The sequence below is a fragment of the Taudactylus pleione genome, unplaced genomic scaffold (assembly GCF_031769625.1).
Source record: "Taudactylus pleione unplaced genomic scaffold, aTauple2 ptg000408l, whole genome shotgun sequence".
NCBI lineage: Eukaryota > Metazoa > Chordata > Amphibia > Anura > Myobatrachidae > Taudactylus > Taudactylus pleione.
In genome coordinates, this window is record NW_028284810.1 from 9787432 (window position 1) to 9807418 (window position 19987).

Here is a 19987-nt window from a genome sequence, read left to right on the forward strand (position 1 = left end):
TACTATCGTTAAACAAAATTTCTATTCATAGGTCAATTTCAGGATAGACATTATCCACATATACAGAGACTTGGGGCTCTGGAAATCAAAGCTTTTTGGAGTTTGGCCCACTTAGTTTACACCATCTTCAGATGGACATATGTTTAGCAACAGTTATTTGCAAGCACGGCAGCTGTGTACGGGCACTAATGTAAAGATTATTATAAAGATCATAATTCTTCACAATAAATTGTAATACCTATCTGTGGACTTTTTGCCAAATAACATACTGCTGGCCAATATAGGGAAGACTATCAGTAAGACTGTTGAAATACTGAATCCAACAATAGCTACTTGCAAACATGGCAGATGTGAATGGATACTATTGTAACACATTATAAGGGTTACAATTCCTTATATTAAATTGCAACATTGTATCCACGAATTTTGAGAGCTGCTGGTACATGAATACTGTTTATAGAGTAATTGGACACAATGATGAGTGTTAATTCAATTTATTAAAATAACACCTACATAATAAAGAATGTCTGATTAACTTTATATAACCGAGTTGATAAAAACTACAACCCTTACATCCTTAGGATAATCTAAGGCTTTGCATAAAGAATATATAGTATTTGTGCACTCAATTGAGCAGTAATTACCAAATATATAACTAAGACAGTGCACAATTTACTATTTCTTTTTCATTTGTTGTAACACATGATGTGGGCTAATTGATTCTAAAATAGGAGCCAACACATAGTGGGACGTTCTGTTTTTATACACTTAATTTTCATTTTCTGCACTCTATTTCTAATTTTATATTTCGCTATTCATGACTACAGAATGTTTTAATATCAATAAATAAAAGTTACATTTTAGTTTATTTGTGCGCTAATCATTAGGTTTTTTTTCTCTCTCCTTGGTCCAAATATGGGAGCAGTCTGATCCCCTGACGACAAAGATAGGCCGCCATAACTGCCATGATCTTGGTAAAGACCCAAGGAGCTGTAAAAAGCCCAAAAGGCAGTGCATGAAATTGGTAATGTTGCTGTAAGACAGCAAACCGGAGATAGTGGGGATGAGAAGGCACTATAGGTATATGTAGTAAGCGTCCTGAATGTCCAGAGACACCATAAAGTCCCCAGGCTCCATAGCCAGGACAATAGAGCGTAGTGTTTCCATACGAAACCTGGGCACTCTGTTCAGAGACTTGAGGTTGAGGATAGGCCGATGAGACCCTTTGGGTTTCTGAACCAAGAAAAGGGTAGAATAATAGCCCTTCCCTCGCTGTGATGAGGAGACCGGAATTATTACCCCTGAATGGACTTCTGGAGGAGCAGGGCTTTACTTGGGTCCGATAGAGGTCCTGTGCAAAAGAACTGCTGGGGGGTGGCCGTTTTAGGAATGAGAGGGCGTATCCGTGGGAGACTTCTATTACCCAAACGTCTGAGGTGGTCTGATGCCAGAACTGGGTGAACTGAAGAAGTCGGCTTCCCAACCTGGGAGCCAACAGGGAGAGGCCTGCCCCATCAGGCTGAAGGCTTGTCCTCAGATTTGGTAGGTGGATGTCTAGTAGCTCAGGTCTGTTTGGTCCTAGGCTTGAATGCCTTAGTGGATGCCGACTGCCGTGGAAAGGACTGACCTTTAGCTTTTCCTTGGGGATGAAAGGCTTCATAGTAGATGCAATGGGCAATAACACCGTCTTGGAAGCTGCCATGGTAGTCACATCTTGTCCAATTCTGGGCCAAACAGGATCTCCCCAGAATAAGGCAGAGACTGCAAAGCCTTTTTAGAGTCCGAATCTGCCTTCCATGAGCAAAGCCAAACAATACGGAGGGCTAACACGGAAGTAGCAGATGCCTTGGAAGCTAGGAGACCAGTATCCAAAGCCGCCTCTCCTAAATAGGAGGCTGCATCTCTAATGTGAGATATGTAGGACAGCTGTTCCCTTGAAGCATCAGAGGGAAATGTATCTTCTAGAGCCCCTGCCCATCTCTCAATGGCTTTTGCCACCCAGGCCATAGCCCTGGCAGGACGAGTAATAGCTCCTGCAAGAGAGTATATAGATTTCAGGCAAACTTCTATCCTTAGTCTCCAGAGGTTGCAGTATGGATAGGTAAGGTAGCATTCTTAACTAGGCATGTCATGGGGGAATTCACTGCAGGGGGAACTTCCCATTTAGTGCAATCAGTAGCTGGAAGAGGGTAAAAGGAAATCAAGCATTTAGGCAGCTGAAACCTTTTACTTGGCATATTCCATGCTTCACACATATGATCAGATAGCTGGTCAAAGTGAGGAAACTCTGGCAAAACTACCGTCTGTCACTTAAATAGTGTCTCTTTTGCCCGAGGAGTGGGTTCTGCCTTTTCTATTTGAAGAATAACGTTTACAGCTCTCACAAGTGCAGGAATATTAAATTTAGAGAGGGGCTCCTCCTCTCCCGAGGGGGAGTCAGAGTGAGAGAGGTCTGCATCTTCTGCCTCCCCAGATGATAACTCAGACTCTGATAGCTGGGTGGACTGGGAAGATAACACAGCACGCTTAGTAGGTTTACTAAGTAAGGGTCTCTCTTTTTGCAGCATTTGTTGAAAGGCTGTAGAGGTAGCTGATAGACTCTGCACTGAGGTAAAAAGTACATCTAACCATGGGGGAGGCAAAGGATTCGCAGGGAGTACCTGCTGTGGCCATCCCATAGGGGGAGCTTCCACAGGGACCGCTAGGTGGTCCGCAATTTTGCCAACACCTGTGAAAAAGAAGCCATGGGGGGGGGGGTCTGAGGAGAGGATGCAGGGGCTGATGGGCCAGGTGCTGTATAAAAAGATGCACATAGACATCTTGAATTAGATCATCTGAAGCTAAGCCTGCTAAACAGGACTTGGAAGGCACCAGAGTGGGAGCAGCAGGCTGCTTGTTATTCTTGCCTTTGCTAGACATAGCTGCAAGGATAATGTAGCACACAATCTGGCACAGTACAGTGAGCAACCCAGATATATGTACAATATGGCACAGTGTAGTGCGCAACACAGATATACAGTATGTGATAACCCTCACAAATATAGGTAGATGTGAGGTACAATGAACCCCCTATACCTCAGTATTCCAGGGTTCTAATGAAAGAAAGGGAAAGGTATAAGCTGACAGTTGAGAAAAATAAACAGACAGCAGCGCTAGTACAAGTCACATACAATGCAGATAATACAATATAACTGCAGTGGGCACTAAATTCAACTACACAGACCGCAGTGGCTGGTAGGAAATAGCGCTGTATAACCTGGCTCCTGGGAGGGGTATACAGGGAGACCGGACCCAGGGTTCCCGGAGAACTGATGCAGAAAATGGCTGCCACGAGTCGCTGAGAGGGCGGAGGGTGAGGAAGGAGCAGGTCAGGAATGGCAAGACCGCAGTGGAATGGTGCCCTGAGCTGGGGAGGGGCCGCAGGGAGAGGGCCGTCTCCCCTATGCTGACATCAACCACCAGGTGCCTGGCCTCAGCTAATCGCTGCGCCAGTATAAAGTTATGCTCTGGTGGTCTAGTGGAGTCCCGGATGAACCGGTTTCTACATCAGCGCCTCCGTTCTGTCTCCTGAGACCGGCGGTAAGACTGCGCATAGACGAGGGAACCCGCCTTACCTGTCCCCTTGAGTCACGGTTGCAGTCTGGGGTCCAAGGAGCCATGCTAGCTAGGTCCCAGCAGAGCCCTGCCGAGAGTATCTAGCCTATGGCTAGAGTCGCGTCGCCGCAGAGAGGTGATGGAGCAGCAGTGCAGCTGTCCAGAGGACTGTCTAGCACTGCTTGCTCTGTTATAGTAGAATAAAAAAGAAATCATAAAACAAAGCTTGGTCTGCTTAAAAGCAGCCCAACTATATAACGGTAATCCAGCTCCTGCCGGACACCAACGAAAACAGAGTTGCCTTCAGGCAGTGGGCGGGGTAAAAGGGGAAGGACCGGAGTTTCCAGGGACAGAAAAAGCTTTGCTGTTGGTATGCGGTCCTCCAAGTACCACCTACACCCATTGTATCCCTGTGAAGCCCTATGGACCCTGAAGAAGAAATACAGAAGAGCAGAAGAAAGGCCTTTTTAGTGTGTCATGGTTTGCAGTGCAAATATCAAGCAAGTGGTTGCATTAGATGAGGTGAAAAATTCTGGCCAACGGAAGCAGTTGGACGAGGTCTTTTTTTTTTTTTCTAAGGATATATGTATGGCTCTGCCTATGATTGTGGAACAGCGGAAAACTAAGATTTTATTTTGCAGAGCGTCATTATTCAAAATTGGTGCATTTCTAGATCATTTCTTGATTTTCACAGGAGAACGTGTCCCTGGAAACCAGGCCTTCACTGTACTGCTCTAGGAGGATAATCTATATGCACTGGTGCTAAGCCAATGCTATGTAGTACACATTGCAAATGTACAATATACACTGCTGCATATATTACATGTAAAAGTGATCACTGTTTTACTGCTATAAATGAAATAAAAAAACTGTGTTCTCTCTAAATTAGAGTATGAAAATCAGGCAGTGACATCCAGTGGTCACATCTGTTGCCGGCGTGGGCGATATATTGAAGATGGGATTTAGTCGGCTACTCAACGGCACTAGGGGGAGGGTTAAGGTTAGGCTGTGGGAGGGGAGGGTTAGGCTGGGGGGGTTAGGATTAGGCTACGTGGGAGGGTTAAGGTTAGGCTGTGGGAGGGGAGGGTTAGGCTGGGGGGGGTTAGAATTAGGCTGCGTGGGAGGGTTAAGGTTAGGCTGTGGGAGGGGAGGGTTAGGCTGGGGGGGTTAGGGTTAGGCTGCGGGAAAGGTGGGTTAGGAGGAGGGTTAAGGTAAGGGTTACTTACAAAATTCTGTTGGGATTCTGACTGTCGGGATGCCATACCCAAGCCATTGAAAATATGTCACCTGATGCTGTGTATGCTATAACTGAAATTTGGTGCTGCTGGACAAATGTTCTACATCATGCTATAACAAACCTGACCCCTGACAAAAAAAAATAAAATAAATAAAACACATAATTAATAGTTACTTGTTCTGGTGTTCTCCCAGGACCAAGCTCTCTATCGTCCTCATACGCTGAGCTTCCTATAGACCTTTCGTCAAAGAGACTTGGCACTCCCCGTCTGAGAAGAGAAAAATATTTGAATTATAGTTATAGCCATGGCATGCTGCTACACTAGTATAATAATTGCTAGAATCCCAAAAAATTACGGCCCACTCCTTACAAGGATGCTGGTCACCCAACACTTGCCAAACTGTCTGGCATATCAGGACTGTATTAGCTCTGTAGCTGTACAGTGCCCTCATTGTCCCTCAACAGTCAATAGCACAAGTACTGTACAGCCCAGGAGAAGAAATAACAGTGTCACCTAATGAGTTTTATCTCCGCTTCAGTGAGCAAAACGGAGGCATTGAGAAGGCCAAATGCAGCAAACCTCCCAGGCTTTTGTCCAGAGAAATGGCAGGCACTTTGCATCCCTTTAAAAAGCTAGCAGGCCTTTCCAAGTTCTGAAGAGTGATGTGGATTTTGAGGGTGACCTTGGGTCATACAGAACTAATCAAGCGAAAACAATACCCCAAATTTGCCTTACAGACACCAAGTATCTGAGGACTGTATAAAAAAGAATTAGGGAATTGACAAACACACATGCACTGCCAAAGGATCAAATCTTTAAGGTGGCAGGATTAAAATTATTTATTCATTGTTAATTTATTTATTTATGTATGTGCAAATATCCTGCAGGTGCTGAGGGGACTCTGAAAAGAGGCGGTTTTAGAGCCAGGGCTAAAATGTTGGTCCATTTAACTCATTCTTTTCCTTAAGGCGATCAAAACATTGGCATTTATGAAGCATGAGGAAATGGGAAAAAAAAGGGGTTGTAAAAAAATAAATACGCAGGAACTGGGGTCTTAGTCAAGACTGTTGGGCGGAGAGGCCATTATGGCTTTAGCTGCTCAGGGTCCAGCAAATTAGCAAGTGAATGCTTATGTCAATACGGGAATAATCCCTATGTGGTTTAACCTATAGAAAAGTATCCACTGAAATTTGGCTGGTTATTGCCCATAGATTTCTTCATGAGAAAAGGTTACACTATATAATTAATGATTTCTGATGAATAAGCATATTAATTAGAGGTCAAGAGATAGTCAGCCACAGTCCACATGTGATCATCAACAGCTCTAGTTGCCTGGCCCACGTACTCATATGGTAAACAGCAGCAATAGTAATGTTGATTTTCTGACAAAGCCATAAGACGACACCAGCTTATATCATACGGCAATGCTGTCCAAGGATGTATATGTACATAAATGTGGACATATTGTAACTATGGGTCTGATTCACACATGTGCGCCAATCACACAGCCGTTTCGTCTTTTAAGTAGCGTCTGTGTGATAACACGCTAATGCCGCAGGAAGCGTCTTGTGTAAATAGACGTCTCCTGCTGGCTTCTCTGATCCGCTGCTATGTCCATAACCGCAGCATCGAATTATCTGCGTGAACATCAGCCTTTTGAGTAACCCTCAGGTTACTCAGGATGACCGGGGAATTCACATCGCTGAAGTCAGTGCAGCTGCGTCCAAGGACACAACCACTAGCTTCAGCACGTCCAGGAAATGGAGGCAACACCCCCCAGTTTTCTGCAATGCTGCCTGTTGCCGGCCCCAAACGGCCACAGTCTGTCAATTAGACTGTGGCATCCAGGACACTGCGAACGAGAACTGCGCATGCACAGATCTCACACCTTCGTAGATGTACGTAAGCCAACAGGTTTACATACATCTCTGAATTAGGCCCCTGTGTGGTCAGAACCAAACACTAATAAATAACCATGTGGCTGCCCGAGAAGGTGGCCCCACCAGAAATCCTTGGTGGGCCACTAGCAGGATCTATAGGACAGAGCGCTTTATAATATTTTGGTACTTGTGTACTTTACATTGCAGAGAGAACCCAATAAATGTTTTAAATGGTACTTGTGTACTTTACACACGTACCGAAAGTTGTACCCACCTAAAGAAGAAAGTTGTCTCCTTGTGGGCTCGCTGCGCTTGCCGCACTTTGGGCTCGGTGGCTCGCTATGCTCGCCACAAGGTTATATTCCCCCTCATGCCCACTTGGATGGTAGGGAATGACGCTGGACACTGGCTGATGACGTCAGGTTCCTCTCTGTGAAGGGGATTTAGACATTACCATGATTGACAATAATGAGTGTAGGACACTTGGGTTCTCTCTGCATTGAGTCCGTAAAGTACACAAGTACAACATTTTTTATGGAATTTCATAAAGCTAAAAAACAAAACTGCTTTTTCTGTGATACAATTAATCCTATAAATAGGGCACATACATTAAAGGACATCTGATCATCCAGCATGAACTTGTCTTATATACGTTTGCGCTATAGGTTTGTGTGTTTTATGAACAGGTGTATAAGATGCTGCAAATCCATTTACCTAGAACCTCATTTTCACTAACCTATTAACTCAAGGTGTTTGTTTGCATATTGATCCATTTCATTTTATTCAGAAAGTACAGCCCAAACAATCTTGTAAATGTCCGATAAGAAAAAAAAAACATTTTTTAAGAAATAACAAAATTTGCCTGAGTGCGGCCAACATAACTTTGTGGTTCAGATCCCCACGAGTCCCAATTCTAGGAAAATGAGCACTCTCAGGGGCCTATTCATTAACACATAGAATTCTCTGGAGGTAATTAGGTAGAACTCGCATGGAGTTCTATCTAATTACCAGAGGAATTCATCATTCCTCCTCTCCATAACTATCTATTCCGAAAAGCTGTCATGTTTGCGATGACAGCTCTTCGAAAAATAGACACTTTTCTCTCTCTACTCTAACTTACCGCAGCTGGAATCAGTGCTGCGCATGCGCTGTTACATCCGTCACAATGACCCGAATCATGCCGCATGATGCCCGATTGGCCGGCTTCAGTAACGCTTGGAGATTACATCATCACTAAGCGTCCACTGCAGTACAATGCCAGAAAAGCCGGGTCATTGCAGATCCGACTCCGGTGTGGCCGGCTTCAGTGTTACTTGGAGATGACATAATCTCCAAGCGTCCACTGCAACGCCGGAAGAGCTGGGTCACTGCAGACTCTGCTCCGGTGTGGCCGACTTCAGTGGCACTTGGAGATGACATCATCTCCAAGCGTCCACTGCAACGCCAGAAAGGCTGGGTCAATGCAGACCCGGCTCCGGTGTGAACGGTGCCGACTCAGGCATAGTCCAGGTTGGTGCCGCGGTGTAAAAGGGGTCTGTCCTGGGTCTGATCCGGGACCGGGTTAAAAACATGTTCCAAATCCCAGGTCAGACCCGGGACTTTGGTGTAAAAGTGGAATATCATTATGATAGCCACAATTGTTATACGTAACCTTTGGTCTGTCCGGCACATTAACAAGTCCGGACAGACCAAAACTTATGCTGATGCTAGGAGAAGATTATTTAACTTCATTCTAAGTACACTATGTAGACAAAAGTAATTGGACACTGACAGCAAATAGAATAACGAGATTTTATTGACGTCAGTACTTTGTAGGTCCACCATGTGCAGTGATTTCTGTAGACACCCTTCTTGGCAAACTTCTTGGACAACAGCAGGCGGTATGTTTTGCCATTCTGCCTAAAGTACAGTGACCAACTGTGAAACTGAAGAAGGTCCTACCACCTGCACATGCTTCATAAGTGGTCAGTGTTACACCTGTGTAGGTCACATCACTGTTTTCCGGGCAATAGTTTTCAGAAATGTCATTGATTATTTATATTTACTAATCTCTCAGAATAGTTCCCAATAATCAGAATTGCATGAGAGTTCCATCACAAGAAGAGAGCCTGCTTATGATTATGCTGCTTCTTACAACATAGGGGCATATTTATTAAAGTGATTTTGTGGGAAATCACTCCGAAAACTACCATTCCCGCAAAATGTAACTAGATATCTGCTGCGGTTCCCCTGTTTCTGATTGCAAAAGCAGCTCCCCATACAGAAGCGTCACAATGGCTGATGACACCCAATGCAGCACCTACAGACCCCGCCAGAAAGGGGACGTGACCTTGTGCCCACAAGGCCACGTCCTCTGATATGTGCTGTTTTGGAGGCGTTACTGAGAGTTGCTGGGAGGCCCTCAACACAGTGTGGAAGACACTCGCATGCGCGCGTCATCCATCACTGCTGCAGTGCTGTTCGGTGACACCATCCGTGGGGGTGACACCAAAACAGTTGAGCAGCTCTGCTATTTTGGTTTCACCCTCTCCGAAGGTGTCAACCGGTGTGGAGGGTTTCTATGGGGCCTACTATAATGTGAGATTTACCAAGCTCCAGAATGCGAAGCATTACGACTTAAGACATATTTTTGGCTAAAAAAAGATGCCTAACACCAGCAGAGGGATCTGGGGTTTCACTCTCGCCAGGCAAGTCGCGCTGCATGGTGTATTGAGACTAGATGTATGAGGACACATCTGTATCGGGATCCCTGGTGTGCTACTGCATAACTATGCATGTGTGGTGGACATTGCCGGGGACGGTTCCAGAAGAACCCTCTCCCAATAAATTTTGTGAAATGTTAGCTGGTGCTAGCTGCTGGGGCCAAGCTTTGAAGACCCCATAGAAACCTATGCTGACTGTGGCTGCTGTGGAAAATGGAGGGACTGCTGCAGATATCGGGTGATACTTAATATTTGCAGGTATTCCCCAAAAATGCGTGCTCTCGGGATATATGCCGCTATATTATTTCATAAATAGGTCCATAAAACCCGATAATTAATAAATGGGGCCCAGAAAACACAACTTGTGTCTCTAATAACATACACTTCCCTTGTATCCCTCCACCAACCCCTATAAACACCTTCAACCGCTGGTTCTATAAAACACATATCCTATGACATAAGTATCAAACTACTTTAATATAGGAAAAAAGAAAAATTAGTTTTTGAGGGCAGTGGCATCACAAGGGGGGTGCGGGCTGCACCCAGATCTCACCTACCGAGGGGTGACACCAAAGTGCCAACTCCTGCTCCGCACTTCCGGGACCCACCGAATTGACTATAAAGAGGAGGTTTGGGCCGAAACGCCATGCCACTACCCATGAGACCACGCCCCTTTCTGTCGGTGTGCGGCTTTGTGCACACACTACACCGAGTGTCACCATGGAGAGTTACGCCATTGTTTGAGGGGTCTATTCATTATCACTTAATTTCTACAAAAGCAGGAGAAAATTAACATTTGCTCCTGCTGTCGTAGAAATAAAGTTTTCGGGCCATTCATCAAAAAGGTAAAGCTGGAAATATCATAAATATCTCCTGCTTACCTTTCTCTCAAAATCTGGCCCGCTGTCCCCATACACTATTATGTGAACCTAAATCCATCAAGCTCCTTTGGGAGCATTCACCATCTTCAGATGGCATTTGCTCCCACAACCCGCTTCCTCCCTATGGGCATGAGTCCTGGGTTGCGCGCTCCTGTCCGGCTCCTTCCGCTGGACGCCGGGGCTTTTGTGCGCCTGCGTGAACTCTAGTTCATGCAGTTGCAGTAGTTTCACTGCCACAAAAGGAGCAGTGAGAAGATTCGGGGAGACAGCTGATTTTCGGATCAGATGTCTCCTCGCTGGAGCAATGATGAATTGCTTCAGCGCTCGCCGCAAGCTGAAATGTTAATTATCGGGGTCCGCTCGGACACCGATAATTAACATAATAAATAGAGCCCTGAATGTTTCAATCCTAGATGCTGGCATCTGAAATCTGGCCCTGTGTGCGCATGCGCTGGTGTCTGAGCCTAGCAAGTCACGTCAGACCTGCTGCAAAGGATGCTGGTGAAGAAAGGAGGCAAAGCAAGTGCAGGGTGACGGGCAAAGAGCAGGGAAGTATTCAACATCCCTGCTCTTTCCATTTCGCAGTATAGAGTGCGCCATCCTAAGATGGCGAATCTGTACGCAGCAGGGGAACGGAAAGCTGAGCTTTCCGTTTTTCTGTGAATCTCTCTCCCCATAATACTGTATGGGGACGCGATCGAGGCATGGAGCGGGGACGCCGCTAGAGAAGTCATGAACTGCTCCACTGTAACCCCCTTCCTGAATAGAACGAAGCACTGAAAAGTCCTGTTTTCTGTTAAACAGGGCTTTTCTCTACTTCATGAATAGACCCCTTAAAAGGTAAGTCTGAGACCCGCAACCCTGAAGAGCTGCACTTAGGGGAGAATCTAATTGGCTGCAGGATGTCCCTGGCGGCTGATTGCCCGCGGCCGGCAATTCAATTAGCAGGGTTAACCGCACGCATCATTTCCCCTAGGTGGACTTTTCCTTGCAGCTTCAGGACATGTGAGGAAAAGTCTGCGACAAAAATGTTCCATTGGGGACTTAACACTCAGGGAAACACATTGATTCTGCAGTTTAAGCACGTGTTATCCCCTGATGTACCACAGGGGAAAATGCTATTTCAATAAATATTATTTCCCCATGGCTAATTGGATTCCCCATCCCTTAGAGTCTGATGTTCAGTGCAACCCTGTAACAATGATTTTCCAGTTCAGATTTTGAGGTTTAGTTTTTGAAACATGATTACCACAATGCACAGCACATCTATAATAAAGATCATTCAAACACTAGGGGCTATGAAGAACCTTACATTTGCAGCTCACCAATTGTGCAAGGGTAAATTGCAAAAACAACATATCTATTTGAGAGTAGTTTGACTGCAAGGCAGCTTTGTGTATTGGAGATGACTCTGGCAGTGAACGCACAGGGACAGAGTATTCTGATGTTGACCTGAGGCAGAGTCTCAGTGGGGATTCCTTGTAGAGTGTGACCCTGGGCGACTATCAACACAAGAACTCAACAGGACACAGGATGAGCCTGAAATGGATACTGAGATGCTTCCCCACAAAGCTTAGTGCTGCTGCTCGCAGATCGACAATGGTCACTAAAACAATATATTTATTCACTTGTAGATAAATGGTAAAGGCTCATTTTTTAATATACTGGAACAATATTTCCATATTATCAAGCAGTTTCCATATGAATTAAGTATCCCTGCGAATTACTAAAGGCCATGCACAGGAGATGTCTAAGTAACACAGGATAACACAAACCCTCTTATTATTGGTATTAGGGACTACAGTCTGGAACAATTTACCAGACTCTGTAAAGCGAGGCTCACTTTATTGTCAATCTCTTTACTAAGGCTCCTATAGGAGTGATAAGGAATAACGTTTTCACTCCTACTGCCACCAATGATAAATACGCTCCTATGGGGCACATGTACTAAGGATGTTTTGTGGAAAATCCAGACATAAATTTAGTATCCCCTCAGTGCATCAGGAGTTTACCACAGCACATATCACAGGGGAATAATACGGTTGATTAAATGTATGAATCAACAACTATTATACTGTTGTTATTATTATTATAATTATTATGATCAAATATTATTTAAGATAGAACTAGGAGAATGGCAATGAAAAAATAACAACAAAAAAACATTATTTGGCAGCAATTACCTATTATTAAACCTATTATTAATTTTTCAATTTGGCCATTCTTTGATATCAGAAATGGATATGATATGTGAATCAGGCTGTACAATAAATCCTGACCGTCAGTACACACAATATATTTATGTTTAGGAATCTGAGTGAATAGGGGTGTTTCTGAGAGACCCCACCAGGGCCCGAGGCACGGAAGGTGCTATTTATACCTTAGGTTATGAGTTATGGGCCTGATGATATTATGCTAATGCTGCAGGAGGCGTCTTGTGCTGGCTCCTGTGATCCGCGGCTGCATAGGAGGACGCAGCATCAGATCAACTATGTGACATCGGCTATCTGGGGAACCACCAGGTTACTCAGAATGACCGGGGAATTTGCGCAGCCGGGCCAGTGAAGCTGAGCTGGAAGATGCAGCCATTGACCTCAACACGCCCAGAAAATGGGGCCAACACTCCCTCCTTTTCTGGGACGCTGGATGCTGCTGCCCCTTCCTTGCCCTCAAACGGCTGCAGCATGCCAATCATGCTGTAGCTTAGGGGGCACTGCGACCATCAGCGCATGCACAGTACAGATCCTGCGCATGCGCTGATCGGCCACCATCGCAGTTGCGTACAACTCTGAATCAGGCCCTATGTTCTTCTTCTAAGTTAAAATTAGTCTTTTCCAGGATACTGGAGTAAAGTGCTAATGAAGATATTTAAAAGATTCAAGTGTTCCTCCAGGCTGATTGCCAGAGCCGTGGAAACATTGTCATGCCAAATGTAGCAGTAAACAGGTTGAAAAGATACCTGGGGTCTCTGGGCCTGATACAGAGGTGGACACAGTTTTCATTTTTCGCAACTGGCCGATGTTTTATCTACTACACTTGCGTCTGAGCCGAACTGCGCATGTGCCGCGATGGCCCTGTGATGGTGGCCGCAGTGAGGATTTATTTGCAAAATGAATGACAGGCTGGACTGTTTGAGGGAGGTAACGTGGGAGCAGTGACTACAACGCAACCATTTTGGGGCCTTGTCACAGCCAGCGACTGCATCCTCTTGCGCATTGCTTCTGGCCCCGGCGTCTTACTTGTGACACACATTCCGAGTAACCATAGGGTTGCTCAGAGGTTCAATGCTTTCTGATATATGCGTCTTTGTACGCAAGCGGCGGAACTGAGAAGCTGCTGGTCTGCATCTCTATACAACAGACGGCGGCTGCGACATTTGCATAACTTCTCAGGTCCGCTGTGAACGAAGATGCAGCAGCGATGAGCTTTGCGTTCACCTCAGACCCTCTATTTCAGCATGCACCACATTATGGGGCTGATTCAGAGGTGCGCGCAATGTTGATGCCGCACGTAAGCGCCCAATGTTTTTATTCTGCACTGTGCATACACCCAGATGGTTACCACCAGGATCCACAGAGCGAATTTAGACGCAAGAGCTGGGGGTGTCAGTGGACATTCCTGGGAGGTAATGCGGGTGGCTAAAAACAAGTGGCCGTAGTTGCACTGATACAGGTGGCCATGTTCAGACCGATAATTTGCGCCTCCATAATGCTAGTGTAATGTTTGATGGTGCAACCAATGATACAACTAATGGTGCATCTTAATACGCACAGCGGCATATAAATCCTCAGCTGGTGGGCATCTCTGTACAAATACCATCGGCTGTGGCAGTAGCATAAAGACACAGTTGAGGCTACAATAGTGTGCACCTCTGAATCACGCCCTAAGATCACTGAGAAGGCTGAGTGATAAAAAGCTAACTTACATGAGCGATTGCCCACTTACCGCACATAGATTAATGAGGGGTCATGGTGTGGTTGATGTAACAACACCAAACATCACTTTGAATGTACACTTACCTGCAGAGCATATCTTGTGTGTTTTCGCACTGTGCATGGTCCGGAACCAAGCATATGCAAGTATGGGGGATGCAGAGTCATACACATTTCAGGCACATCTACATTTGCAACTGATGTTGGTTATAACTGGGCAGTTAAAGGCCATTCTCACATAGGCAAAGATCAGAGAGGGCTTGTCATTGCCGCAGACTATACAGAGTTGGCAGGAAGCATACATACGCATGTTTGCTGCCATATCTTGTGAACACAGCAAGGGTGGACTGTTGGTGATGATGTGTATCAAGCTATGCATAAGATAGGGACAGCCTGCTTCCAAACTGTGCATGCAGGAGAATATACGCATTTAGTTCTGGGCCTGTAATGTGGAGAAATTACAGCTGACTGGCCTTCAACTCTGCCCTGAAATCATACTGATCGTGTGGCTTCTTACAGAGGACCTTATCTCCCAACCTCCCTTAGCGGATACTCCCTGGTTCTTGTCTTCTCTGTCACCAACACTGTTTTCCTACTCTCTGACCAAACCCCCCCCACTTTTTTTTTCTTTCTTGTCAGCCCACCACCCGGAGCCAAAGTTTTGAGCACTCAAGAAGATCCCCTTACCAGTTTTGTCCCTGTTTTCTTCTCCACCTATCTCAAACCAATAACTAATTCCGTGTATCTATCTCTGACATGCTCCCATCAACTTTTTCTACAGTATATTGAGGTTTCTCACGGCTTTGATCTCTGCCCCCTGCTTTTCTTTCTTTACACCTCTTCTCTGCAAATAGTTTCACTCCTTCTGCTTCAACCTCTATGCCAATGACAGTCAAATATAACTCTACATCTCTCTTCCTCCCTGTTATCCCATTTTCCAACTGCCCATCTGCCATCTTTACCTGGATGCCCCAATACTTTCTAAAATGTAACATGTCCAAAGACATCATCTACCTTCTCCTGGAATCTCATCCTCCACCTTTCACCTCACTCATGATTAACAAATCCACTATCGTTCCTGTTCCCCAGATCCTTACTTTAGAGGTTTAGTGCCATCTGCAAAGAGGATTGGACTATTTTGTCAAACAGTGGGACAATTACATCAATACACCCCATTAAAAGCTGTGTTAAAGCACAGTCAGATCACAGGTGGAGGACGCAACACTGGTATCAAAGCTAGTCCAAGAAGCCAGAGGGCTTACATTTTCAGACAAAGGGGGTTGGGGAAGAGGAGGTGGAAGAAGTTCAAGTTTGTGGCTGTCTGGACTTAATGAGGATCAGCCTAAATGGGACGACGCTTGCAGCGATGCCCTCGGTGTGCATCAGAGACCATCTGCACTGACCAGAGCTGATGACTGGCGAGTAGTGTACAAATCGGATTCACATGACTCACTGTCACATAAGCAGCAATCATAATAATGGGACTAATTAATCACAGTAACTGGCCATACCTACCATTATCTTACAGAGGAAGTGGCACTAGCGTGTGCGAATAGAATGACTCTGACTTGTCCCGTAATATCCATAGCAGTGTTCAGAGTTGTACTGTGTTAGCATAAAATGAATGAATTTTCTAAAGAGTGGGGACTTCACTGATAAAGCAATGACTGTGACAGCTGAGCAAGAAATCAGAACACAATATATTAACTTGATTAAGGAGGTAAGTAATCTTAAATAATGCTTAGGCAAGTTTCTGTTTATACTTCTTAAATAGATGATTTATCATCTTAACATAATAGAGATACCGCATATATAGTCTAGATTTTAGGCAGTGAAATCACAGTGATGCTCAATGTACTGTATAGTAGTCACTTGGATATTCTCTGTACTGTATAGCGTCACTGTGATCCATCTGTACTGCATGGCACTGAGATGCTGTTTGTACAGTATGGCAGCTACTGGGATGATCACTGTCCTGTATGGTGGTTACTGTTATGCTCAAAGTACTACACTGAGATCCTGTCTGTACTGTATGGCTGTCTCTGGGATTTTGTCTGTATTGCATGGCGGTTCTTGGGATGACATAGTTCCTGGGATGACATATGTACTGCATGGCGGTAACTGGGATGCTTAACACTCTGTATAGTGGTCACGTGAATGTTGTCTTTTCTGTATGTTGGTCCCCACCTACATTTGATGTAATCCCGCCTACATGAGACCACTTTTAGTTCCCAATCTGGCACTGTTAACAAGTTGTTGTTTTTTAAAAGGCAAATCATGAAATCAGTTACTAAAGTTTTGTGAGAGGCACATAGCATTATGGGAGCCATTATGGGTATCACTTAATGTGCTATATGTATTGAAATAAAAAAAATGTCTGTGACTGAAATGTTTTGCTTTTATTGTTATTTGTCGTAAGCAATGAGAATTAGGAAAAGGTGTACATCGCTGCTCAGAGGATTGTTTTTAAATTGACTCAAGGCAGCAGTTGTGGTTTATATTAAAGGACATGTCTGCCATTGCAGAAATATTTTGATGTCCTTAGGATTATATTATAGAGCCAGAAGTTGTATTTTCCAATAATACACCTCCTAACTTGCAGCATTGGCTAGATTCACTCTCTAGCAGAGTCTAAGGGGTAAATTTACTAAAGTGAGAGTTTTTAGAAGTGAGTTTTTAAAGTGATGTTGGCCATAGCAACCAATCAGATTCTACTTAACATTTAACTAGCACCTTCTAGAAGATGATATCTAGAATCTGATTGGTTGCTATAGGCAACATCACTTTTAAAACTCACTTCTAAAAACTCTCACTTTAGCAAATGTACCCCTAAATCTGCAGTTATTGAAGAGGGGTGTGCACAGTATGCAGTCCTGATTGAGGCAAATATTGTAATTGACAATAATAGTTTAATCGTTTGCAATGTCAAATAAATGAATTTATCAGGAAGTTCTCAGTAGAGCTTCATGGATGTATCTTTAGACCTGCGTGTCTTTGTGATACACCTAAGTGAGCCAAAATATTGCCCAAAATGTGGCAGAAATCATAAGGTGTTTCCTAGAGTATCTAAGGAGATAATCTCAGGGTGTGAGCATTGCTCTGACATATTAGGAAAATTGTGCTTTTCTGTTCATGCAAGATCATAAAAATGAGATGCAAACTTAACATTTAAAATGGCATTGTTCTTTGCCTAATCTGGCCACCATCCGAGTGGTGATCTGGTTATTAGGAAAAGGGAGAAGAATGGAAAACACTGGCAGGGATTGAGGCCGGGGATGAATGTGGAAATGTAGGACGATTGTTACTTTTTTTTCCTGTCTTTCAGCTGACGGTTGTTTCTGTCTGTTTTTTACAACTGATCCAAGGGGACGCGGAAAGTCAGTGAGGGGAGCTCTAAGGAAGACCCTTTTCTACAGCTGCGGCTGAGAGGATTAAAGTGCTTCATCCACAAGGCAACATTACACAAGTAGCCTTTGAACAAAAGTCATGGATACTATTAATGATATGGTAATCCTTAATCGAGCTACCTCCCAGTAGTGATTATACTGACATGGGAAGAATATATAAATTGGGGATGCATCCCACAAACAACACTGTTCTTTTGTCCATGCCAAGCTTGAGTAGAACTAACTTTAGTAGCATCTATAATGTCACTTTTCTCCTCTATGTATAGAAGGAACAAAAATCTGGTCCTAAGACTGGATTTGCTTCCTGCAAGTTCCCACACACATTTTGTGTCATTTAATAAAACAACAGCACAACACTGACAACCTTAGGGATTGATGCCTATCTGAGAGGAGGACCACACAAAGGTTACTTACGGAGGTCTGGCAGAAGATGATTTAATTCCTCCACAAAGTGTGTCTCAATATCTGAATGGCATATCAGTGCCGTTAAGCAAGGCCACAGCAAATTAAACTTTCCCGTTAAACAGGGTATATATATATAAAAAAAATTTACTTTAACTTAGTCAAAACGCTATCTTTCTTTCAGTTTTTATTTTAGTAAAACATACAACTGCTATTCAAACACTGCCCGACCATCATTCAAAGAAAACCCTATGTCAACATTTTAGTTCTATTCTCCTTTATAAAAAAGAACAAATATATTACAAGGAAAGGAGTGTTGGGACATGTGTATGGACATATTGGGGGGATTTAGAGAAGAAAACAAAATCACACTGATAAAGTTAATCCTAGTAATATATTTGTCAAAAAATACTTTTACATGTTGTGTCTGCTGCATTTTAGGTCTAGTTTATTTATTTTAAATATATCAAGTACAACATAGAGCAAAATGTATTTAATAAAATAAACTGTAATAAATTGGCATAAAATCACCAGACGTATGGGTGACAATATTTTGCTATTCATACTGTATAATGTATCTTCAGAGATGTTTTAATATATTTCTCTGTAATGTTTTACATTTGTGGTTTCTATTAGTGCTATAGAACCATATATTGTTTGGTGTGTTTTCATGTGAGTGCCCCAGAATCATTACATTTTCCACTGTATCAATAAATATATTTATATATTTAATTAAGTAGTTATCAGTGATTACTGTATATTCAGCACAATCGCAGTTTGTTAACGCTTGATTTATCCATTCTATTAAATACTTTAAAATCTATGATGATATGAAAATAAACTATTTAAGGCTGCCATGGGCCCATACACAAACCCCTTGCTGTCCAAACTCTATAGAAAGTGTGTTATCCATTTATTTAATCCTACAAGTACACTATAATAGATCCCCCTAAAGTGTCACAGGTGGTAAGTGTAGTTGTATTTACCTTATAAACAATACAGATACATGGGTGGGAAGCTCGGCTCAGGGGACACTTTACAAATGATTATGTAACATTGGGAAATGAACCTGAAGGGCTCATTAACTCACACAACTGAAGGATTTGTGATATTATTATAATAAATTATTATATTATTATTATTATTATTATTATTATTACAGGTTGAGTCTCCATATCCAAAATGCTTGGGACCAGGGGTATTTTGGATATCGGAATATTCTGTATTTTGGAATATTTGCATACCATATATGTCTTAGGAATAGGACCCAAATCTAAACACAGGATGCATTTATGATTCATATACACCTTATATACACAGCCTTAAGGTAATTTTATTCAATATTTTCAATAATTTTGTGGCTCAAACAAAGTTTGTATACATACATTAAATTCATATTTGTTTCATATACACCTTATACACACAGCCTACAGGTCATTTTATACTTTATTTTTAATAATTTTGTGCCTTAAACAAAGTTTGTGTACATTGAACCATCAGAAAGCAAAGGTTTCATTATCTCAGTCATGGATATGGGAGACTCAACCTATGTAATAAAATACAACCTGGTGCTGAAGAGTGTTGCTTTAAAGCACATTTCTCACCATCTTTTTTTATACTTATGTACTGTATTAGAGTATTATATTTAACTTATTATTGTTTTATAAATATCCATTGTTGGATTTACTAAGAATAGTGACAACTTCTATACCTATAATGGGACTATAACTTCTCACTGACAGTGGGCCTGATTCAGATTTGGGACTAGAGCAGAGGTTCCCAAACGCGGTCCTCAAGGCGCCCCAACAGATCAGGTTTTAGAGATATCCATGGTTAAGCACAGGTGGTTAAATCAAATTGACTGATGTACTAATTAAATCACCTGTGCTCAACCATGGCTATCTCTAAAACCTGAACTGTTGGGGAGCCTTGAGGAGCGTGATTGGGAACC

At 43.3% G+C, this 19987-nt stretch overlaps 1 protein-coding gene across 3 annotated transcripts in view; it reads right to left on the reverse strand.

The window, feature by feature from the left end:
- The window catches only part of LOC148506323 (EF-hand calcium-binding domain-containing protein 6-like), a 192593-nt gene that overhangs the window by 47730 nt on the left and 124876 nt on the right, over positions 1-19987 (reverse strand). For all 3 annotated transcript variants that reach the window (XM_088447002.1, XM_088447003.1, XM_088447004.1), the window contains exon 14: positions 5006-5099. In XM_088447002.1, coding sequence (XP_088303128.1) covers positions 5006-5099 — 94 coding nt within the window. The remainder of the gene's footprint in view (positions 1-5005; positions 5100-19987) is intronic.